General features: G+C 35.2%; 1 protein-coding gene across 1 annotated transcript in view; it reads right to left on the reverse strand.

Moving 5' to 3' along the window:
- Positions 1–2,951: 2,951 nt before the first annotated feature.
- SPRED1 (sprouty related EVH1 domain containing 1) overlaps positions 2,952–21,429 on the reverse strand; it is a 58,464-nt gene continuing 39,986 nt past the window's right edge. The window contains exons 3-6 of the mRNA XM_066321434.1: positions 18,883–19,051; positions 17,506–17,555; positions 9,381–9,539; positions 2,952–4,719 (exon numbers count right to left, since the gene is read on the reverse strand). Of these exons, the coding sequence (XP_066177531.1) occupies positions 4,060–4,719; positions 9,381–9,539; positions 17,506–17,555; positions 18,883–19,051 (1,038 nt within the window). The 3' untranslated portion in view covers positions 2,952–4,059. The remainder of the gene's footprint in view (positions 4,720–9,380; positions 9,540–17,505; positions 17,556–18,882; positions 19,052–21,429) is intronic.

A 21,429-nucleotide genomic window follows, 5' to 3' on the forward strand; every position in this document is an offset into this window, starting at 1 on the left:
ATGAAGGGAAACTTTCGGAGAAAAACAGAAAACAGAATGAAAAAACCCAACAGCCCCCTCAACCCCTCTTTGTACTTGTAAATGCACCGAAGTAAATAAGTTTTATACACCCAGCTGCTGGACTAATAGTACCATAAGGCATATTTTTTAAGTTCTTGTTTTTGTTGCCAGTCAGCAATCCTGATCTTCATTTTACTAATATGAATATATAGCTGTACTGGCTGCACATTTTGCCGTAAGCTTGGAAAAGATTTAAAGTGTAATTTACACCTGGGCATTATTTACACAAGTGTTCAACATTATCCTCCAGGTATACACGAACGGATCATTCTGAAGAGAACTCATCTAAAATGGGAATGTTATATTCCAACATGCACAATTAAGGCATTCTTCAAAATACCTTTACTTCTCTAGAAGAAACTGTATTGGTTAAGACTGTTTGAAACATCTCTTCTATAACCTATTGAAGAGTTTTATGAGATCATGCTCTTTACTAAACAGCTACCACAATAATTGTAGATTATTATTAGATATTGCTTTAACCATGCACACAGCTATAGGTATATCCTTCACAGCTACTGAATTTCATGTGAGAGCACACTGCCTCCCACCTGTGCATACTCGCAACTTGATTTTTATCACAAACCAAAAGGCCAAATTCCCTCTGCATGACCATCAAAATTCCATCACTGTGCTGTGGGAAGAACCTCCAGAGGGGAAATAAATAAAATAATCATCATCATAATAAAAAAAAAAACAAAAAAACCAAAACAACACAACCCTTTCTTATAAGCCCAGTGACACAATCAAAAGAATTTTCATGTCATTCTTGGTTCTTATACTCCTGCAACTGGCCATCACAACAATTTTAAGCCTAACAAAATACATGGTTAAAGGATTTTTACTCTGGTATTAATAATGAGACTTTAGAGGCATGATGAGCTAAAGCATCCCGGTCAGATTGCAAATGGCTATTCTGCAGATTCATGCTACAGCATAACCTAATGGTGTACCTTAAGCCGTGCACAGATAGCCCGGCGACTGCGATGTCATAGAGCTGTGCCTGAAGGCTGGCGAGCTTCCCCCGGCAGATGGCGCCCGAGCGCTGCCCTCCCTTAACTTCCTCCACTTTCAAGGGAAACGATTTTCACGGTAACGAGGCTTCCATCGAGTGAGGGACTTAATATTCAGTGACGGTTTCCAAAGGCTCGGGTCCTCTCCGAGCAACACAAAGCTCTGCTACTGCATGCCTGACAAACTACAGCTCCAATGGTAAGGGCAAGGATTACGGACCGGGGAAGAGATTTCTCTTATTTCAAATGCTCAAGAAAGTATTTCAGAAGAGATAGAATCAATGTCACGTGCTGCCAAAACCAGATGTATGGATGCAACAAGCTGTTCTGGAACGGGTTTGCTGTATGTCTACCTTCCACTGCTCATATCCTAAATGTACCAGTGGGTAAGATCCCTAGCACCAGAGAAGTACACCTGCATGCCACTAAAACCAATCCTTATGCAACCTCGAATCTTTGCATTCGGTCTCTCAAACCAGGCAAGCTGGCTGACACTTGCAGCACAACAGGAACAAGCAAGCATGGGTCCATTTAGTAACCATTTTTTAGATGATACAGGTCTTCAAAGAGTAAAGCAAAAGATGAAAATATTTTAGCAGCAAAGTGGTTAAATGCAAGGTGAAAATATTAATGCACACATTTAATAAAAATGTTAAAGTATATGTGTCATATAAAATACAGTACAGGACCAGGAGTTTCACTATGTTGTATAGTGCTCAGAGGAAATTGCTAAAACTAATTTCTTTCTGAAGTGTATATATACAGTATGATTATACAGCATTTTCTTATACAGCCAGCAAGTTCTTTTCTTAGGTTGTTTACACCTCTCCACCTTGAGCTACGAACCTAGCACTTACAAATATTAAACTCCTCTCATTCACTAGAAAAACATCACCATTTTTTAATGAAAGTTGTTTTAAAAGTTAACAGTCTATTCCAGGCAACCAAGTTTAGCTGAAAATGTGTGAAGCATGAAAACCAACCAGAGTAGCAGCTTTCAAATACATGAACAGTAAAACCCAAGACTGCTGCTCCCACGTCATATTCTTGGACTTCAGCCATCCAATCAACTCTTAATACAAAACTAGAAGGTCTTCCATAACTTCTGTAGTTATCAAGATATTTGTCGTCTTTTTCAATGTGAAATAATACTTTGAGATGATCTATGTACACAAGGTGGTCAATTCAAGCTGTAATATAAATATAAATGTTTTCTTTTAAAAAAGTATTTTACAGACAGATAATTATGTACATTTGCTCATTTTACTTCTGGGCTACAAAGGAAAATTAAGGGGTCTGATACATGCAGAAAAAGAATTACACAAAATATATTGAAGAAAATGTGTATGTAAGTGACAAAAGTAAGTAATGCATTTTTTAAATTAAAATTATTTGGTTATGTTTAATAACAAGAGTATACTAAAGACAATCTGTCCCACTCCAGTCAAGATGTCAAACAGGCACCTATGCTATCAATTATGACTGTTTTTAGTGTTTTACAGGTTTTTAACAAGAAGTAAATTATTCTTATTTCATAACATAGCACAACATGTAACGCTTTTAAAAACTCTCTGTGGATTAATTGATTAATTCTTACCTGAAAGTTAAACTTACTAAGTACAAAACCATAAGAAATACCATACACAATATACCAGCACTCATACACATACATACACACACACTCACTCTCCAGCCTCCCTCCCCAGCCCCGCCTTCAAATTTCCCCAATTAAGAAGTTCACTCAGTTTTGCCTGGGCTGGAATTTATTTCTCAAGCTAAGTCTTTTGTTGTTCTTTTTGAACGAAGCACACAGTACTTTTGTTCTTGCCCATTCAAATTAGAAAAAGTTGTGGTTCAAAATAATGAAAACAATTTCACTTTTGTTATTAATCTTTTGTTTTAATCATAGTACTTGATAAACAGCTGAACAAGATCCTAGTTTAACAGAAGGATAAACAAGAACACTGATGACAAGTTGTTACAACTGCCTTAATGTACCTTTTGCTTAATGAACATTTGAATATGCAAGAAAGTATTTTTGGAGGACACCCCAAAAGAAAACAACTTGCTGGTTGAACAACAGAAACAATGCCATTTTTGCTATTATGTTGAAATCAAAGTAATTTATATATAAAAATAAATGTTATGTTCTAACAAGAACATTTTAGACAATTACATCTGTGCTTAACAAAAAAATATTGGTCACTCAAGACTAGAATAATTAATATTTTAAAGGTTTTTAGATTATCAGAATGCATGGATACTACTCAACACAAACTGTAGCTGAAGGGAACCAGGACTGAAAATACCAATTTGTCCATCTGGAATAAAAATGCAACTAAATTAACTATTTAAAATACTACCATGGAATGTGACAGTAGATATGGTCCATACCTACTATATTGGAGGGAAAGAAAGTTTAACATGTAATAATTCGTACCTTACACATTTAGTTAAATATAAACATTTGTTATTTATACATAAAGTTGCTTCCAAAAAACTATTAATAAGTGATTTAGTTGCACTTAAAATCAGTTTCATTTCTCATTTGCTGAGTATTAACTTTTCTTAATCTTAAATCAACTGTCACTAGTGCACTTTAGTTAAAATTTCCCCTCAGATAAGTTTTAATCCTTTTAAAAGAGCCCCCTCACCTAAACCATGAATGTACAAAGTGGCAAAAGTTAATCCCTTTTAGTATAATCATAGTTTATATACTCATTTTATAGCCAATAATAAGAACAGGCTTTCCTTTGCAAAATCTCCTTCACAACTCGCAACAAATGCCACGCACTCAAAGGAAATAGTTAGGCGTGGCTAGCACTTGTAAAATGCCAAGGTCTGACAAGTCTTGCTGCTTCCTCCACATCAAGCATCTCTTATGTGAAAGAAGATTCCCTTCAGCTTGCCAAAAAGCTTCCACAAATCCAAGTTAGATGCTTCCTGGAAACAAAGATTTTTCAGCTCTGTTTGGCACAAGACTGATTCATCCCGCAGCTTTATGCTTTCCTCCACAGCACCCACACACCTCACCACAGTGATGGCATGCTCTCAAGGGGAGGTAGCAGCACATACATGGAGCAATGAAAGAGAGTGCCACCAGTGCTAACCAGCGTAAGCAGAACTTGTCATCACTAGTGTCACACGAGCAAGGATCAGAGAAATCTCCTTCAGAGTCTGACATGCAGTGATACAGCATGCTCTCTGCGCAAAGCATGCAACTAACTTGGTAGATACATCTTTTAATAGGATCTGGCGCATCTTGACATTTTCCTCTGCCATTATCTTCATGATTAAACCTTTCCTGGCAGTATATACAGCGGGAACGCTCACCATCCTCTTTTCTTCTTTTTGAGTTTTTAAATTTTGATGAGGAAGGCTGAGTTTTAAATACCACAGAACTCTTTGAGTCTTTTAGGGAATTCAACTTAGTTCCATCTCCACATGGGTATAAATAGTCAGATTTTTTACTGTCTGATTTAGAAAATGGTATATTTGAGTCTGCGTCATCCCTCTCCAGGTCATTCTTCCACATGTCAGGATGCCTGTAGTCTGCATAACGACGTATCAAAATATCACGAGGGTTTATTCTGACAATTTCATCTTCGTCCTGAAAACTAACGTGTCTGATTGACTTCAATGGGACCTGAAATGGCAAAGTAAGAGAAGTTTACTTTGGTGGAGTCTCTTAATTTATGTCCACCAACAATGCAAAACACAGATTAGAAAACTAAAAAACCAAGACTTTTTTCTTGCTGCCTGAGGACAAAAAATTCAGATTATTTTCTCACTGCTACAATTTACAAACATCCCCATCATAATGAGTCTTCTGCAGGGTATTACTAGGTCTGTGAGCTTTAGTATTCTTTCTGAATTTTTAGTGTCTCATAAGAGCTTTTGGGTATTTTGGTTTCTGCATAAAACTTGATAGTTCTCTGTGAGTTACGCTTGAAAATAGAGTGTTAACATCTTAGAGCAAAAAATAAACCCAGAGATTAATTTTGCCTTATGTGCTGATTTCATGTGATGATCTGTTGCTTTAGGACTAACTGCCCAATACATTCACTACGGTGTTATCCAAGAGAAGCTTTCCATAATTCCTGCTCTAAGTTTTCCTGCTCTCTCCAATTCATAACAAGAGTATTGAACACTGGTATCAAAGCTGTGTTCTAGATAAGGATTTTGCAGTATTAAGAATAACATTCAGTGTGACGATCAATCATTAGCCACATCTTCTGAATGCGTCTCTCCTTAGCTCATCTACAGCACTTAAATTGATTAGTTTAGGACACCAGCAGGCAAAGGACCCAAGTACTTCTTAAATTCTCAGTTTGTAAGGAACTGACCATAATTTAAGACCTTTTACTTCGAAAGGCAAGTAATAAGGAATGTGCTAAACACATACAAAACCAGCAGATAAATAATAGAGTTCTTGTTTATTCCACCTAACAATGAAAGGGCATGTTGTCAAAGATGACAAAATTCAGAGAATTATCCAAACCAAAATACTGCAACCTTTAGATATCTAGGTGTAAGACACTGGATTGCCACTAAATGTTACTGAAATCACATTACACTTGCAAGAAAACATGCAAATAATGTCAGAGTAAAACTTCAGCATGTGTATAAAAAGCAACTCCAGAAAACAGCACACAGTGCAGCAAAAAAGCAAGGATATCAGTAGGCCCCCAGTATTTCTACCTTTACAGGCAGGCAATTATTTTCCTACACTATAGGGCTATTATAATCAGAGCCAGATTATTAGTGGGCTTCAAGTCAAATTCTGCCTTTTTCTCTGTCAAGTGCACAGCCTGTAAACCATCTCTTAGAAAAGACAAAAAACCCCCTCCTCTCCCTAATCTATTAGTCTTACAAATTCTTCCAGAATCAAGAATCACTTGGGAATAATCTTTGGCATCAGTATTGTTGGTTTGAGATGGTTTACCTTATTAGTACTCAAATTAATGAGAATCAATATGTCAGCATTCCATAGTCAAGTTCAACAATTGAACTGCATGTTTCTAATCGGTTGCAGTGTGTGAAAATGAAGATGATGTTTCAGGTTAAAACATTTCTATGTCACTTTGCATTTGTCTATGCTCCTACTCCGCTAAAGTCTGCATGTCCTGGTTCTGGGGTAGGAGACAGAGAAGGGAAAAGGGAAGGCAGCTGGAAAAGAGGAAGGAAGAGCTTCTTAAAATATGCTATCTTCTGGTTATGTAAGAATATCTGTAGCCTGCTCTAACCACCACTTCCCTGCTCAACAATCCTTGTGTGATGAGTACAGAACTGTAATTAGAGATGCTTTGCCCTGGGACTTTCAACTGGAGTACTCTAACAAGAACAACTTTTTTTTTTTTCCTTGGCTCCAAGCCACATAGTTGAACTTCCAAAAGGCTTCAAGGATACAGGGAGAAGAAAGGTTATACCATTCAGCTAACGTTGTTTCTCTTCCATATGTAACTGGGTTTCTATGTGAGCAGTTAGGCTTCCACTTTGCTTATAAAAGTAGACTGCTTCTCAGCCCTATTCTGTTCTCAAGAGGAAGAATCTATTGCTCAGCAAAAATAATTAACTGCAGCTAATTGCCTTATTGCAACATTTTACAGCATAAATTTATTTAAGGAAAAAAGGCACAAAAGTAATTAGAATTCCGTATGTTAGAGGCATAAAGGATCCCTACCCCACTGTCCATATAGAATATTATGCCTGCACTTAAGACAGTAAATAAAACCCATTGTTTAAAAGAAAAAAAAACCCCGAAAACCTCTACACAAGAAACCATCCTCAACTTCCCATTGCCCAGACAGCTAATAGCCATTAAAGATCACTACAAATACTAACAACTGTAGAATCTGATCTCTCCTTAGCCTTTGAAGGTTCTTTTAATAGTTTGAGCAGAACACACCACATATGTAGAACTCTTATTTTTTCAAGTCTTGAGCCCAACACTTAAAAATGCTTAACTGGCATGTTACAAATAAGGCATTCTTTATTGCACTGACATTATGAATTTTTTTTAAGCAGAAAATGCTGAAAAAAATGGGCAAACTGGAGAAATGCTGGAAAGAGCTTACTCATTGGGTATTAAATGGGACCTCTGTGAATGCATGAAGTACGTGAAAACTCATGAACAATTCACAACCCAAATTCAGACAGACAGAAATAGCAGCAAAATTTCATGAGAATAATGCACTCAGTCCTCTAAATAGTCAAAATTAAAACTCAGTACAAGTGTCATCTATGTGAAACTGAAGCAGGAAGGGAGGAAGAATGTTCAGCAATCTGAAATTCCACAGAGAATCTGATTCTGAACATGATTAGCCAAATGGAAATCAGGCAGAAAATTTTTGTTGATGCAACTGTACCCACAACTATCACACCTTACTTGAAGGGGTGCACTTTTAAACAAGGCACAGCCACTTCCTTGGTACTGTAGCCTTTGCAGCTTGTCTTCAAAGACATACACTTGACTTTGGTCACTTTGCAACCTTTCAATATGAAGACACCAGCAGCTGCCTACATCATCGCAAAGCACTCAGTTTATCTCACTTCTTATCCATGTATCAGAAGCTGGAAAGCTGAAGGACTTGAGTCTTTTTTTTACTAACCATCAAAATGTCACAGGTAAAATCTGAATTGTCATTAATCACTTCTTTAGTTGGAGCATGCACTTAGTGAGCTACTCAACTTACGAGCACACTCTTAAGTAAGAGTGTTCAAACTTATCTACACAAAATTGAAACAAACCCAGTAATTAGCTCAAGGTCTGCTGTGCCACCTGGTCACACGCATGGAGTTTAGCAGAGCCAGTGCAGTGTGTGCCCATACAGAATGTGAGGTTTTGGTGACCTGCCTATGTTCTAAATGTGTGTCTCACAAGACCATGCAAAAAGTAGAGTATCTGTTGCTTGCAGGTGGTGCTACAATATGAGAAGAATATTTTAAAGAATATCTACTTAAATTGTCATGGAATCGCCCATAACTTCCCTTTTCAAGAACTGAATTCTAACATTGTCACTTGAAATAAATTTCTATTTAATTTCTATCAGACAGACACAGACTAATCAGCTGAACCTAAATTATCACTTTCTCAGTAGTTGGTTTTACACATGCTTTTAAAACATACAGGTATTTTAAGCTACTGCACTTTTCTTTACAATGCTGGGAAGACTATCAGGACATACATCACTTGTTACTGTAGCCATTAAATATTAGCTGCAATAACCTAATCACCCATCTGGTTTATTCTAAAAAATTATTCACAATTCTCTTTTCAAGCAAATGGAAAGAAGGAAAAATATGTATCTTAACAGAAACAAAAATATCATGTGACTTATACAAAGAGATAATTGGAGTAGATCAATGATTAAAAATCAAAAAATAATAATTTTAAGCTTCTTAGTTCTCCAGATAACACTGCTTGCTTCTTTTGCCAAACAAAGCAGTGTAAGAGTAGCTGATATAAGACTTAAGTACAATCGTATTTTTCTCTGCAAAAATAACGGAGGGCACTAAAAAGCTTTATTTCAAGCAGCAGAAATATTTTTAAGTCTTCAGAACCACTTGAACTTGCATTCTGCTTTGACTTCTGTTATTCAGTGTATTCTACAAGTCTCCCGTGTCTTTGGTTCTAGACATAAGACCATCAAATTAATTATAATCCAATTTACTAAGAGTACTTCTACAAACCAGAAAAACTGTCAATTCTTTCTGCTTTAGAAAAAAAGAAAAAATGTATAGTGCTAAAGGAAAAGCTGTACAAATGGCTGAATCCTTTTCATACATAACTGATATATATATTCCTTTCTGCACCAAAACAGAGTACTTTAGTTTGAATAGGCATTTAGAAAGCATAAACAATGTTTGAAAATATTTAGAAGTGCCCTAATGTGCAATGCATCCAAGACATCAATTTTAAAGATACTTATAATATTTCTAACCAAAACAGAATTAGTATAACATGTAACCAAGACTGAGCTACTGCCCAACTAACATTTTCTGAAAAAATTTAAACAGCTTTTTAAGGCTGCAGATACTGAAATCTACAATACAAAAACAAACTTCAAAGAAATTAGAGATTTATTCATGTAGTCTGGTGCACTACAAAAATAGGTAAGAACCTTCACAAAGCTTTACCTCTGCCATAATAATGCTACAATATTTCAACTGCAAAGTTTATATTGAACATTTCAAGAAGTCGAGAGTACATGGACTTGGAATACTGTTATTTCTTGCAGAAACTACACACTGTGCCATTAATACAGCAAGCAAAGTAAGGACTGCTTCTTTTATGGGTATTCTTACCTGGTTAGGTTGGCTAGGAAAACAGGCTCTCCTGGTGTTGAAATCCTCAAATGTTGAAGGCCTTAAATTTGCACTGTTGTAAGTTTCACTGGTTACTACAGTTTCATGTTGAAAAAGGTGGTCTTTCATTAGTGAACCTGATGTATTTTCTTGAGCGGTCTAGAACACAGAAGAACTCCCTTGAAATGATTTTTGCATTTATATAAAAACAATGCCACACCTAACAAGTTCATACATAAATGTGCTAATATTCTATATAATGTGTTAGAGGTATCTATAAATACAAGTAGTATTAAATGCACATTTTTTAAAGCATTTCAAAGTAGGCAGGTATTTTCTTTACTTTGAGTCAGCCTTGGTAAATAAAGAATTTTCCCTGCAGACAGTACACAACTTAGGCACTAGAGATACATGCCTTTGAAATACAGTTGCCAAATCAGACTTCTTTAAGGAAGTAAGAGATTAACCTGTCTCTGAGATTATGTTTTCTCTAACTACCCATGAGGCTGCCAGTATTTACAAGAACACAACTGAAAAAAAAAATTCTGAGACTAACAAGGCAAAAGCTAGTCAGATCACTTAATAAATTCAATGCAGAATCAGCTGGAAAGGAAGAGAAAGTAATTTTTAACCTATACTGGCTCAATTAAAATATCTAATTGCAGCAAGTGTGCATTAAACACATAATGACTGTCTTTTTGCAATTTAAGTAGTATCAGGCAATTTGATACAAAAGTGAGACCATGAAGCAATATATGATGAGCTGCAGGACCTATGCCATTCAGAAGAAGGAAGAGGAAGTATGTTTGGGTGGGATACCAGCTTGTAAGATGATCCAATTTCTGACATATATTGAGAAAAAACCAGTACTCATTCTTTAAGCTTGACTTACTGAGACATACTTAGGATACAGCAGAGTGTTTTGACACAAATTCCATTGGGCAGCCAAAAATGTACTGTATGTTTTGTTTGCATTGAGGTAAGCTGAAAAGTTAACTGGCTGTCATCATGGATAGCACTGATAAAATTCTGGCATCATCAAGCTTCCAGCAATGAAAACGTTTCAGCTTTATTATAAGGATTTGTATGTATCAAGGAAACATTTAGAGGAAAAGAATAAAAATACTACAGAAAAACACTGAAGCAGAAGCAACCTAAAGTTTTGGCAACTTAAGTAGTATCTCAGAATCATTAGTTTTCACTCATCAAAATACATACAGAACTTATTCCAGGATTACATTAGCACCTCACATAAATAAAGGCCTAATGTATCAAGTTCTAAGACATCTAGATAATATGAAGCAGTTGGTCTGCAGCTGATTTTGTAGGAGAAAGAAAATCATCGCCTCACTAAGAATTCATATATTGTTTCAGAAGCACCATGTAGGATAACATTAAATTTAGTAATTAATTCATGACCAGTGTAATTCATGACCAGCGTAATTAATACTAGAGACCGCACACCCCAAGAAAGACAAAAGCTCACCCAGTCCAGGTTAAAGTTCCCCTGAAAAATTCTGAAGACAAGCAAAATGCCAAGCAGTAATATGTGCAGATCCTTGAGCATGACACTACAACAAAGTAACTGACCCTGTTGTTGTCAAAACTAAATTTTCTGGTCAAACACAGGGAAAAGAGTCTAAAAGAAATATTGGAATGACTGACAACAATTAGACTTCATATATGTATACTTATTTTAAGAGCGAAAAGCAACAAATATTAGTTCAATAGCAAACATCTTCATAGCAGGAGGTACTCTTGCAGATACATTGCCCAATGATATAAGAAGCTTCCAAAACAGTGGCTCAAACCACAGAAGAGCTGTATTCAATATGAGGAAGAAATGTCTACAACCACTTTTGGTCTGAGCAATGTTTAAAATGACTACAAGCATTTAAACTAACAGCTAGAAGCCATTTTACAGAAACCACAGTGATAAGCATCCCCTTTCCCCTTCCCCTGGTTATTATAAATGTGAGTAGCCTAGGGAGAAGGGAGCAAGCTGCAAAACCTTCTACTCAATCCTTGCCAGGGAAAAAAAAAACACATACTACCCACCAGGCAGTGGGTCTTACATCTGAAAGAACAAGCCAGTCTCACCCTCCTTTATCCCTGGGTGAGATTTGCAGCAACCTGCATTATTCCCTGTCTCTGCAGGTGATTCACACTTTTCTTCTTTAAAAATAAACTATCTACACCACAGAGCAAAAAGGACACATGCATATGCTCACACAGGGAGACACAAGTACTCCCCTTGGCAGTCAAAGAGGGCTTCATCTAATGAAGGACACAGGCACAGATCATCTCTTAGTGGGCTAACTAGCAGTGCCAGATGATGTACAAAATCCAAACCTTAATCTTAAAGCAAACCTTTGTGCACTATACACAGCAATTATCAAAGAATGCTTTTAGAAAATTCCAACACAGATACCACAATTAAAACTAATTGACTTTAAGGACAAATTTTGGGGTGGCAGCACAGAAAAACCTTTTGTAAGGCAAGACTCTCCAGACAGCACTTCTGAAAGCATAATGCTCAGCTTACCAACCTATACACTACAGCTAAGTGGACAAAAACTAACTTCTGGTATTAAAATAAAAAGCGATCATGTCAGTTCTTTAGCCAATATTCACTATGCCAAATTACAGAAATGCCAGATGAACATGCTGAACTCTCTGCTTTTATTTAAACTGTAGTTTAGATAGAGTCAAACCACATTTATTAGTATCCAAAAAACCTTTTCCTTGGACAACACTTCCTGCTCCAAAGTGATATTTTATTACAGCACCTGAAAATCCACATTTATAATGGAAACACTGACAATCTGAAGTAGAAAGCCCTAGAAACAAAAATGGTATTGTGTTGAAAATGCATATAAGTAAGAAGCAAACATATAAAGTTTTCCAAAAGAACATATACAGAACAAATATACGGAGTATCACACACTAACACAGATGCACACATTCTCCTTTTCTACTGTCCAAAGCAATTACACCGCCCACATTCAATATTCTTTAACCACAGCCTGCAAAGTACAGTACTGGCATAGGTTATTCAGTATCATCTGTAAAGTAACCTACGCCAGTTTTTAATGCACAACGGAAATCTGGTTTGCTCCCAGCTGCTGGTATAATAATTACTGTCCTATGGTTGCTAAGAGATACTCTGAATTTTTTTCCAAGACTACTAAAACATTTCTGTGCGCACAAGCAAAAGGATGCTGGGTAAAGCAATAAAATGACTCCAGCTGTAGCTCTCCAGCAGAATTCAAAGCCAGATGACAGCTGTAGAGAAAATGAAAACCAGACTGAGCTTCTCTTGTTCTTCAAATTTTCTCTCCTTACTTCTCCCAGTTTGTCCAAGTTAAGTCTGGGAGAGAATTCAACATTGTTCTGCAAACATTGTTAAAAATGTTCTCCTCTAAGTAAGTTTAATGATTACACAGAAGGATGGATGAGAGACCACATTTCCGCTGCATCCCAGTTCTTGCATTTACTTCCCATGAGGCCTGAAAATCTGCTGTTTGATGCTAACAACATAAAAAATGTTTTAATGCTTTTTCCTTAATTTTTCAATTCTGAATAAATGATACAGGTTTCAAAAACATCTGAATGACTTCCTTGTGCTTTGGCTGTTTCTGAAACTGATTGAGCAATATATTTGGCAAAGAAACTCTATTATTTTCAGGTATGTGTTTCTGACATAGGCTGAAATATTACCTAGATTACTCTGAATATTTCATACAGTTTAAACTAAAAAATAAGACATCTGACATGTCCCTTTCTTCAAAGGCTTTTCCACCTGAATATATAGAGAACACTTCATGTAAAGAGGCTGCTAGGAACACCAGTGAGGAAAAAAAAAAGAATCATTCCTCCTGTTCTTTATATACAACTTTAAAAAAAAAAAAAAAAAAAGCTTAATAAATCAAAATTATTTAGCGCAATATATGAATAAATTTAATTGAAATTGATAATATGAACTAATATTACTTTTAGTTTAAATAACTGGACCTAAGCAATTTATTAACTGCACCAAATATTTCTAATCTTTATTGTTTTACCATGTAGTATTGTCTTATCCATAAAACAATAGAGAGTGTCAAGGGTAAATTACTTCACATTTCCTTACAAGTCATAATGTTATTTTTGTAAAATGAAACTTCTGCAAACATATTGTTAGAGCCAAATAAACTGAGTGGTCATTAAAGGCCCTTATGAAGAGGTCACTAAACAGTGCATTTACAGAACGGCACATGAACAATTAATGTCTTCCCTGCCTGCACCAAGACCACTTAAGATGCATGTAAGCTGCAGGCCTTTCCCCCTTCCCATTACTAAAAGTCCAATGTACTTACTTCTGAAAGAACAAGCCAAACTTTTTATTTTTTGCTTAGAATTTATCAGTCTACAGTTTTCTTCTGCCAGTAGTAAGAAACTTAAAAGCATAAATGATACAACTCCTATTACTTCAAAACTGTTAAAATGTGTTGGTAGCCTATAACATCAATACGGCTGAATCAACAAAAACTGAAAGAAATTAAAGCTCAAGTACTCTATTTTTCAGCTCACAAAAGCAAGACCTCACAAAAATAATTTTAAATGTATAAGCTGTAGATTTCATTTAGATTTACTTCTAAGGATTTTTTTTTTCAGTTAAGCTAGGTGAGTTTTAGACCATGAAGTTTATATTTGACAGAGGAAAAGAACCTGAGCCAATCTTTTAACAAACAAGCAAACTGACTTACACAAGCTGCTCATTTACTACATTCAAAATGCAAGGATTTATACCAGAAACATCTAAACTTCCTAACAAAACAAACTCGCAGTGTATATTTCCATGTGAGTACATACTCTTTTCCAGGTTCCATTTACCAACATTATAGAAAGTCAGATAGCTCTGCGTTAACTCATTTGTGTATCTCTGTTTGAAATGAATCCGGTAAGACCGGGGCTTATTTGATGATATGAACAACTTGCATCTAATAAGTTATTTAAAAAACTAAAAATAATTGCAATAATTTAAGCAACCATGAAAACCCTTAAGTGATCATATTTTTTTAATACTGGGATTTTAACATTATTTTTAAACAGAGAGGCCAAAGAAACTATAATGAAGCTATGTCTTCTTAAAATAATAAATTTTATCTTCACAAAAAGACTGCTTTCTCTGGGAGATTTTTTTCTACAAAACGTAAATTAAAAAATAAAAATTTAGTGAACCAAAGCATAACATAGCAAGCCAATTGCTAGCCTAGAAGGCACAAGACAAGAGTTCAGCTTTTGGGTTTATATTTAAGATATGCACATACAGCTTTTCGACAGTCACTATTTCTGCCAACTACTTCTATAAAACATAGTAATACTTATAACAAGGAAGCACTGAGATTCCACATTGAGATGATAATTTTTGATCTTTGGATCATTTTATTTGCTCTCTTTAGCACCAGCTATAACTACCTGGTAAAGTAACTTATGAAGCATGTTTAGCTTTCTTTATCAAGTAATCTTCATTTAAAAAAAAAATAACAAAAACAAGCCACTGTTAATGAAATTTCTGTACAAACTAAATACTGTATTTATACTTTAAAGGTACACTAAATATAGGATTCCTGCTGTGTAAGGTGACTAGAACAGTATAGGGAAAACTACTCTTTAATATTCTATCCACACTCCAAAATGCCCTTGCATATACTCCAAAATACACTCAAAAATACTGATAGAGACTTTGGAAAACAGCCTATAAAATGAACAGGGAAACAAAAAAATCATTAAGCATTTTAAACTATGTAGAGGTGGCAAGAATTAGGGGACAAGTCAGCATGACTCTTCAAATACACAATACATTATTTTCAAAGAAATATGGTCCTACACATCAAGTTTAAAAGACCCTGAGGTATTCAGTTTCACTTATCATAGTATCACTCTTGGAAGGGGAAGAAATTAGTAATTTGACAGAGAATGTGGACTATTTGCCATTTCAAAGGTATTCTTGGAGACTAGACCTGTTGCCTATAACTAAAATGGTGTAGCTTCTTTACACTCATGTTCATAACTCTGAAATTGTATCTTCATAATTAATTAAATACACTAAACCTGGTTTAGATGAAGCATTTCTAAACCAGGGTAGATTCAGTTTTCTCTGCATTTCTGGGTTTTTTTTTCTCCCTTCTGTTATTTCTATTGATAGGCAATGCTAATATCACTTATTTTACTCTGGTGTGCAGAGATACAGTAAAGAGATATTGGCTAGCTTTTTTGTTTCTAGAAAACAGGACATCTATTCACAGCACAAATCCACAGTTAAGCAAAGTCTGTTGTGATGAAGTCATTAAATATGTTTTCCTGTCTAGAATGTAAAAGGTAGTTTTGCCAGCAATTTGTACTACACAAGATTGTTTGTACCTGTGATATATATATACAGTATGTGAATATTTATATAAAATCTGGTTTGTAGACCAGATTTAAAAAACAAATGTATGTATTAAAAGAAATACATACATTTGGTTTTTAAAATGGAATATAAAGTAAACCTGTATTTACATATGAAAATAGGTAATGTATTGATATTCACATATATAGAATAGATGTTGTATATACACTTTTCTTCACTTTCCCAATAACAAATTTGTAACTATAATGAATCTCAGGTATTTTCCTCAATTTTGGCAGCCTTATATAGAAACGTAATAAGTAGGCAGCAAAATCAAGAGGTAATTGGTTTGTTCTAATCCCATTAGGCCTGTAGAAACTGTTCAATTATTTATCCTTGCAACAAAGCATGTTTAAGCAAGTCCTTTAAGAGATGATTAAGGACAGTATTAACTTTGGCACACTTTTCCTCATTCTGTCAAGATCTCTTTTTTTTTTTTAAATCTGAAATATCTAATACTTATAGCAATTTTACTTTCAAGCACCTTAAAAAAAAAGTACTGCAAACAAAGAAGAACAGGTTTTTACACAGGCAATAATTACACGAAGAAATACATTTCTTCTAGCATAAAATGAAAAGATATCAGGGGAGTTCTGTATTGCCACTGCATTGCAGTATCCTGTCTAAATACTTGACTCTCAGCCTCCTATCATAATATCTTCAAAGTCAGCTGCTAATTTTCTTGATTTTGTGTTCTAATTACACTGAGAGAGGATTTATTATTGCATAAGTGACAAGACTCTTTCCCTCAAGAAATCACTTAGCAACACTATCAGTTTTCTGAATAGTCACTAAGACCCCTGAGTCAACTTGTTTCTTTACCATCTTCATATTAATTTAAATTTCTACACTCTGAAAACTGAATATATGTGTGAATAAAGACACAGCTTTCCCTAAAACCATAAATAAGAAAAAAATGACAACCATACATAGACACAAGTAGGATTTATTCAGTTATATTATAGTTATTTAGTCTGTGTGTGTGTGTATATATATCTCCATAGTACTTTTTTATACTGGCTTTTTAATTACACAGAAACTTGGATATTACCAGGAAGTGCTAGGCATCAGTGTTACAGTATTTATGGTATATGATATGGTGTACGTGTAAAGCACTGTAACTGTGACGCATGATTGGACATACATTTTTATCTCTTAAGCCACTATGACCTACAGAAATTGAATAGTGCAAAAAAGGATCAATAAAAACTTGAATCTCAGCAGGTAACTACTTTATCTTCACTGTGTTTTTAAAAATTGTCTCAATTTCTGTCTTTGTTAGGACTAGATTCTCTTAAGCATTGTCTCATCATCTTCTCAACTCTAACCATTTATGTTGGAAGTGTTTTATCACTGCAAAGTTAAATCTAAGAAAGCAAACAGAATGTACAGGTAAAAAGCTTCTTCATCCCTCTATTTTCTGTTTCCAGAAGAATAGTTCGTATTTTGCTAAGATCAAAGAGGACATATACCTTGAACAGGCATTTTGAACTAAAAAATTAAACCCAGATACTTAATGATCCTATGAAATAATAACTACTTCATTTAGGACAGACAATATTACAAGTCTTCTAGATAATTCTTCTGGAACTTATTTCATTAAACTGAATTTTGCTATTGCTCTTATTTTGTTTATTCTCACTAATAAGCAAAATCTGTTCGGTGCATTTGTAAAAGAAACAAACTACTCACTTGAAAGCAGTCTTCTGCCACTTCAACATCATTTTGGGAGGGTGGATAACCTTCACATAAAGGAAAAAATGTAGACAAAGTTATTTTCTTTGTATTTACTGCTTACTGCTTCCAGTAATTCACATTATCTCCCAATGTCCAGTGATGATGATAGAAACATTCTTGTTTACTTTTTTAACCTGTAGAGCACTGCATTTCAAGTTGATTTAGTAAGCATAATTTATTTCAACACTCTGAATTTTCTATATTAAATACTCCTAGCCAAACTCTTCTCTCTTGTTCCCACCTCCCTTATAAAAAACATTTTCAAAGTGTCAGCAGCAGTCAGAAGCAAATGAGTACAGTCCTTTTAATGCAGCACTTTGAAAAGGCAGACACATTTGGTTAGCATGAATGCATACTGTGTTGTATTTTGCTAGAAATTGGCAGAAATTGAAACTGTGAGACCCTAAGAGAAAAAAATGACTCTCATGTTCCCTAATTACTTGTCTTGAAGGGATATGGATCATACCAACACAATTCCAAAGCAGTCATTAAAGTATGTCAAAAGCATTTCCCTTCAGAAACATGCTCTCTTCGTTAGTAGGGTAACACACACAAAATCCCTAATGTTACTTTTTACAAGCCTGAAAGAGATGTTCTTTCAATTCAATAGACACCTGTTCTCTTCCCTCCCTGTCTCAATCCAGCAATACATATATCATATTCCAAGCTCAGAATCTAGGCTTGATTATATCCTTCAGTTTGCTCACTGGTTTCCATTAATTCAGTGAAGCTCTGGAACCAGTTGGCCATATTGCCATCTGAGTAAATTCTTCTTCTGTTCCTAAAAAGACCTGTCCTCAGAACTACGCTGTCAGCTGTCACTAAAAAATAGAACTATTAACTGAAAGGATGTGCAGATAAAGAGAGAACTCAGCAGGTCCCAAATCATTCAACTTCCCAGCTTATCCTACAAGAACACAGGAGTTGCAAAAAGCTTCTAAGATCCAAGTGAGAGAATATAACATGCCAGCTTCCTCCATTTCTTCATGTCTAAAAGAAAGAGGCAATGCTTTATTATGTAGGGATGTTTCAGGAAATTATCTTATTAGTGTTTGTGAAACCATTTAAGACACTTGGATAAATGGCACTTTAGAAATGCCATTTCTACTTGGCATTTCTACTTCTTCTAATGGCACTTTAGAAGTGCCACTTCTTACTATTTCTATAGTAAGAAGTACTAGTTCTAAGAACTATTAAAATCCCAATATACTATAATTTAATCCACATCCTTAAATACTGTCAATGTAATGTTACACGAAGTGCTTTGACATCTTTTTTAGTAAACACTCAGTATTCCCCCACCCTACCAAGTCTTTCACCTGAAATATGTACCTTGAGAAATATCCTCTACTGCTCTCCGAATACCTCTATCAAATGCTCTTGCATCAGCAGGACTCTGAAATGTGAGGCCAAACTTTTTGTCATCAATCTTCCAGTGGTAAAAAGTAGGAGTAACTTTGTTGTAAACGAGGTCTTTCTTTAATGTGCATTCCAAGACCACCTTTCAGAAAGAAAACAGAAGGAAAAGGTATCAATGATCAATACATCAAATTTGAGAAGAAAAGGGTGTTTTTGTGAACTACCTCAAAAGCTACACTTCTTTTCAAATGTCTTCCTGCTACAAGGATGTAATTTTAGCTTCGTTTCCATTATGGCCAAATTGTTCACTCTTGGTTGCTGATAAGTGGTATGGGTTTGAAGACATTATTTGTTTACTGAGTCAACCTTCCTATTCAAAAATCTCATACCCACAAAAATATCTTATACCTGCAACAACCAGTACAGACTTGGTAGATGTTCAGTAAATGAAGTAGGCCATATCCCCCAAAAAAGCATTATGTGCGCTGATAGCAAATTTTACTGTATCACTGGTATCTACAAAATCTTTTAGCACTAGACTAAGTTCATGCTGGTCTCAGATTTCTCCCAGAAAGGCTACTAGACAAGTGAAAGTAATATAAGAGAATTGTTTAAAGAAATGGAATTAATAAAACCTAAAATCTTTATGAATGCACTACTGCCTGCAGCTAGACAAAAATAAATTTGTGCTTCATGTTCAAGTATTAAAAAACCCTGTAACTGTGAATAATTAACAGAATTATTTGGCTACAAAATCATTACAGGTACACATGCCCATTCAGTTATAAAGCAAAATCAGTCTTCACATAGAATCATAAAATGGTTTGTGTTGAATGAAACCTCAAAGGCTATCCAGTTCCAACCCCCGTACCATGGGCAGAGACACCTTCCACTATACTAGGCTGCTATACTCACAACTCCATCAAAAATGGCCTTGAACACTTCCAGGAATGGAGCATTCACCACTTTTCTGGGCCACTTGTTCCAGTGCCTTACCACCCACACAATAAAGGATTTTTTCCTAGTATCTAATCTAAATCCACCTTGAAAAAATTGAAGCCATTCCGCTTTGTCCCATGACTACATGCTCTGTTAATCCCCCTCCAGCTAATTTTGCAGGCTCTCTTCAGGTGTTGGAAAGCCTTATCAGTTCCCCTTTAAACAGTCTGGTTTTAAAAATATATTTGCATACTTACTTTACTGGCAAAAAAATATTTTAAGCAACATTGTTACACTGAGTGTTTATTGATTTAAAAAAATCCAATGTGAACAAGAAAGTATGGAAGAAGATGCATTGATCTGCTCCCATAGCAGTATAATAAAGCTTCCGGCAAGACAACATGTCTCTCTGTATTGGTATTTGATGATGAAGGCCTACACTGACCAGGAGATAAATGAGGAATTTCAGTATTCTATCATTTCAATAATATTCTGATATTCAATAATATAATTTGATGCATTTTTAGAATTTTAGGTTTTTTGTTTTGTTACATATGTGGTTTTTTTAAAGAAAAAAATACAAAATTTCTCACAGGATATGGTAAAATTAAGTATAAATAATGAAGAAAACCCCTCAAATGTATCTATCTCTGGATCTATATATCTGTACTTGGGTTATTCTTACATATTCTTTGTGTTCCTCTTCTCCTTTCATTGTCTAATTATTACATGGGCAAATAGTTTTTTTCTCTTGTTCTTCATTATTTGTTCCCCCTACAATCCACCAGTAATCATCTCCTCCCAACTTTTACTACCTTTTACCTCTGCCTCTAGAAGGATAATATTCTTTCTGTGCATATAAACTCCTTCAGCACTGAAATAATTTTTTGTTTCTCCACTCAGATCTCCCTAAATGGTCAAAAATATGTAGGTAAAACTGGCTACAAGATAACATAAAAAGGAATCTGTTTGCTGTAGGACTGCAGGAAAAGTTATTGCAGGAAGAAAAAAAGGATTATTCTGCAGTTCTAAGGTGTATAAAATAATTGTTCTTTGCTCCTCTGGATGATTTTAAACTTGCTTCCTGTTTCAAAGAGCAGTCAAAAATTAAGGCTTCTCTCACCACTGCCTTTTCTAGGTCTGAGAGCTCTTTAGGGGGATCGCTAACACATTAACACCAACTATTTTCATAACCTACTTTGTGTGCAGTGTCATCCAAAACACCAGCAAAAAGTAATGCAAGCCTGATTTTATAGCATCACAATGAATTTCTGGTCCCGAAGGGATTAATCCAGATCACTCCATGCTGAAAATTCATACCCAGTAAAATTTGATCAGTAGAGATGAAAACTGGACTAAAACTTCACTGAGTAGAAGCTATGCTTTTCAAAGACACACAAACCAAACTAGAAAATCCCCAAACCAACTCCCTCCAGCCTAAAAAGCAACACTCACCCCCCACTTCCAACCCTCACATTTTATATAACAAGCTATGATTAAAAAAACAAGTAAACATCCCATCCAACACTGTAATTGTTTTCAACTTGATTCAAGGAAACAATGCATTTGAGGGGGTGAGGC

Source organism: Sylvia atricapilla, chromosome 6 (assembly GCF_009819655.1).
Source record: "Sylvia atricapilla isolate bSylAtr1 chromosome 6, bSylAtr1.pri, whole genome shotgun sequence".
In the NCBI taxonomy this organism is placed as follows: Eukaryota; Metazoa; Chordata; class Aves; order Passeriformes; family Sylviidae; genus Sylvia; species Sylvia atricapilla.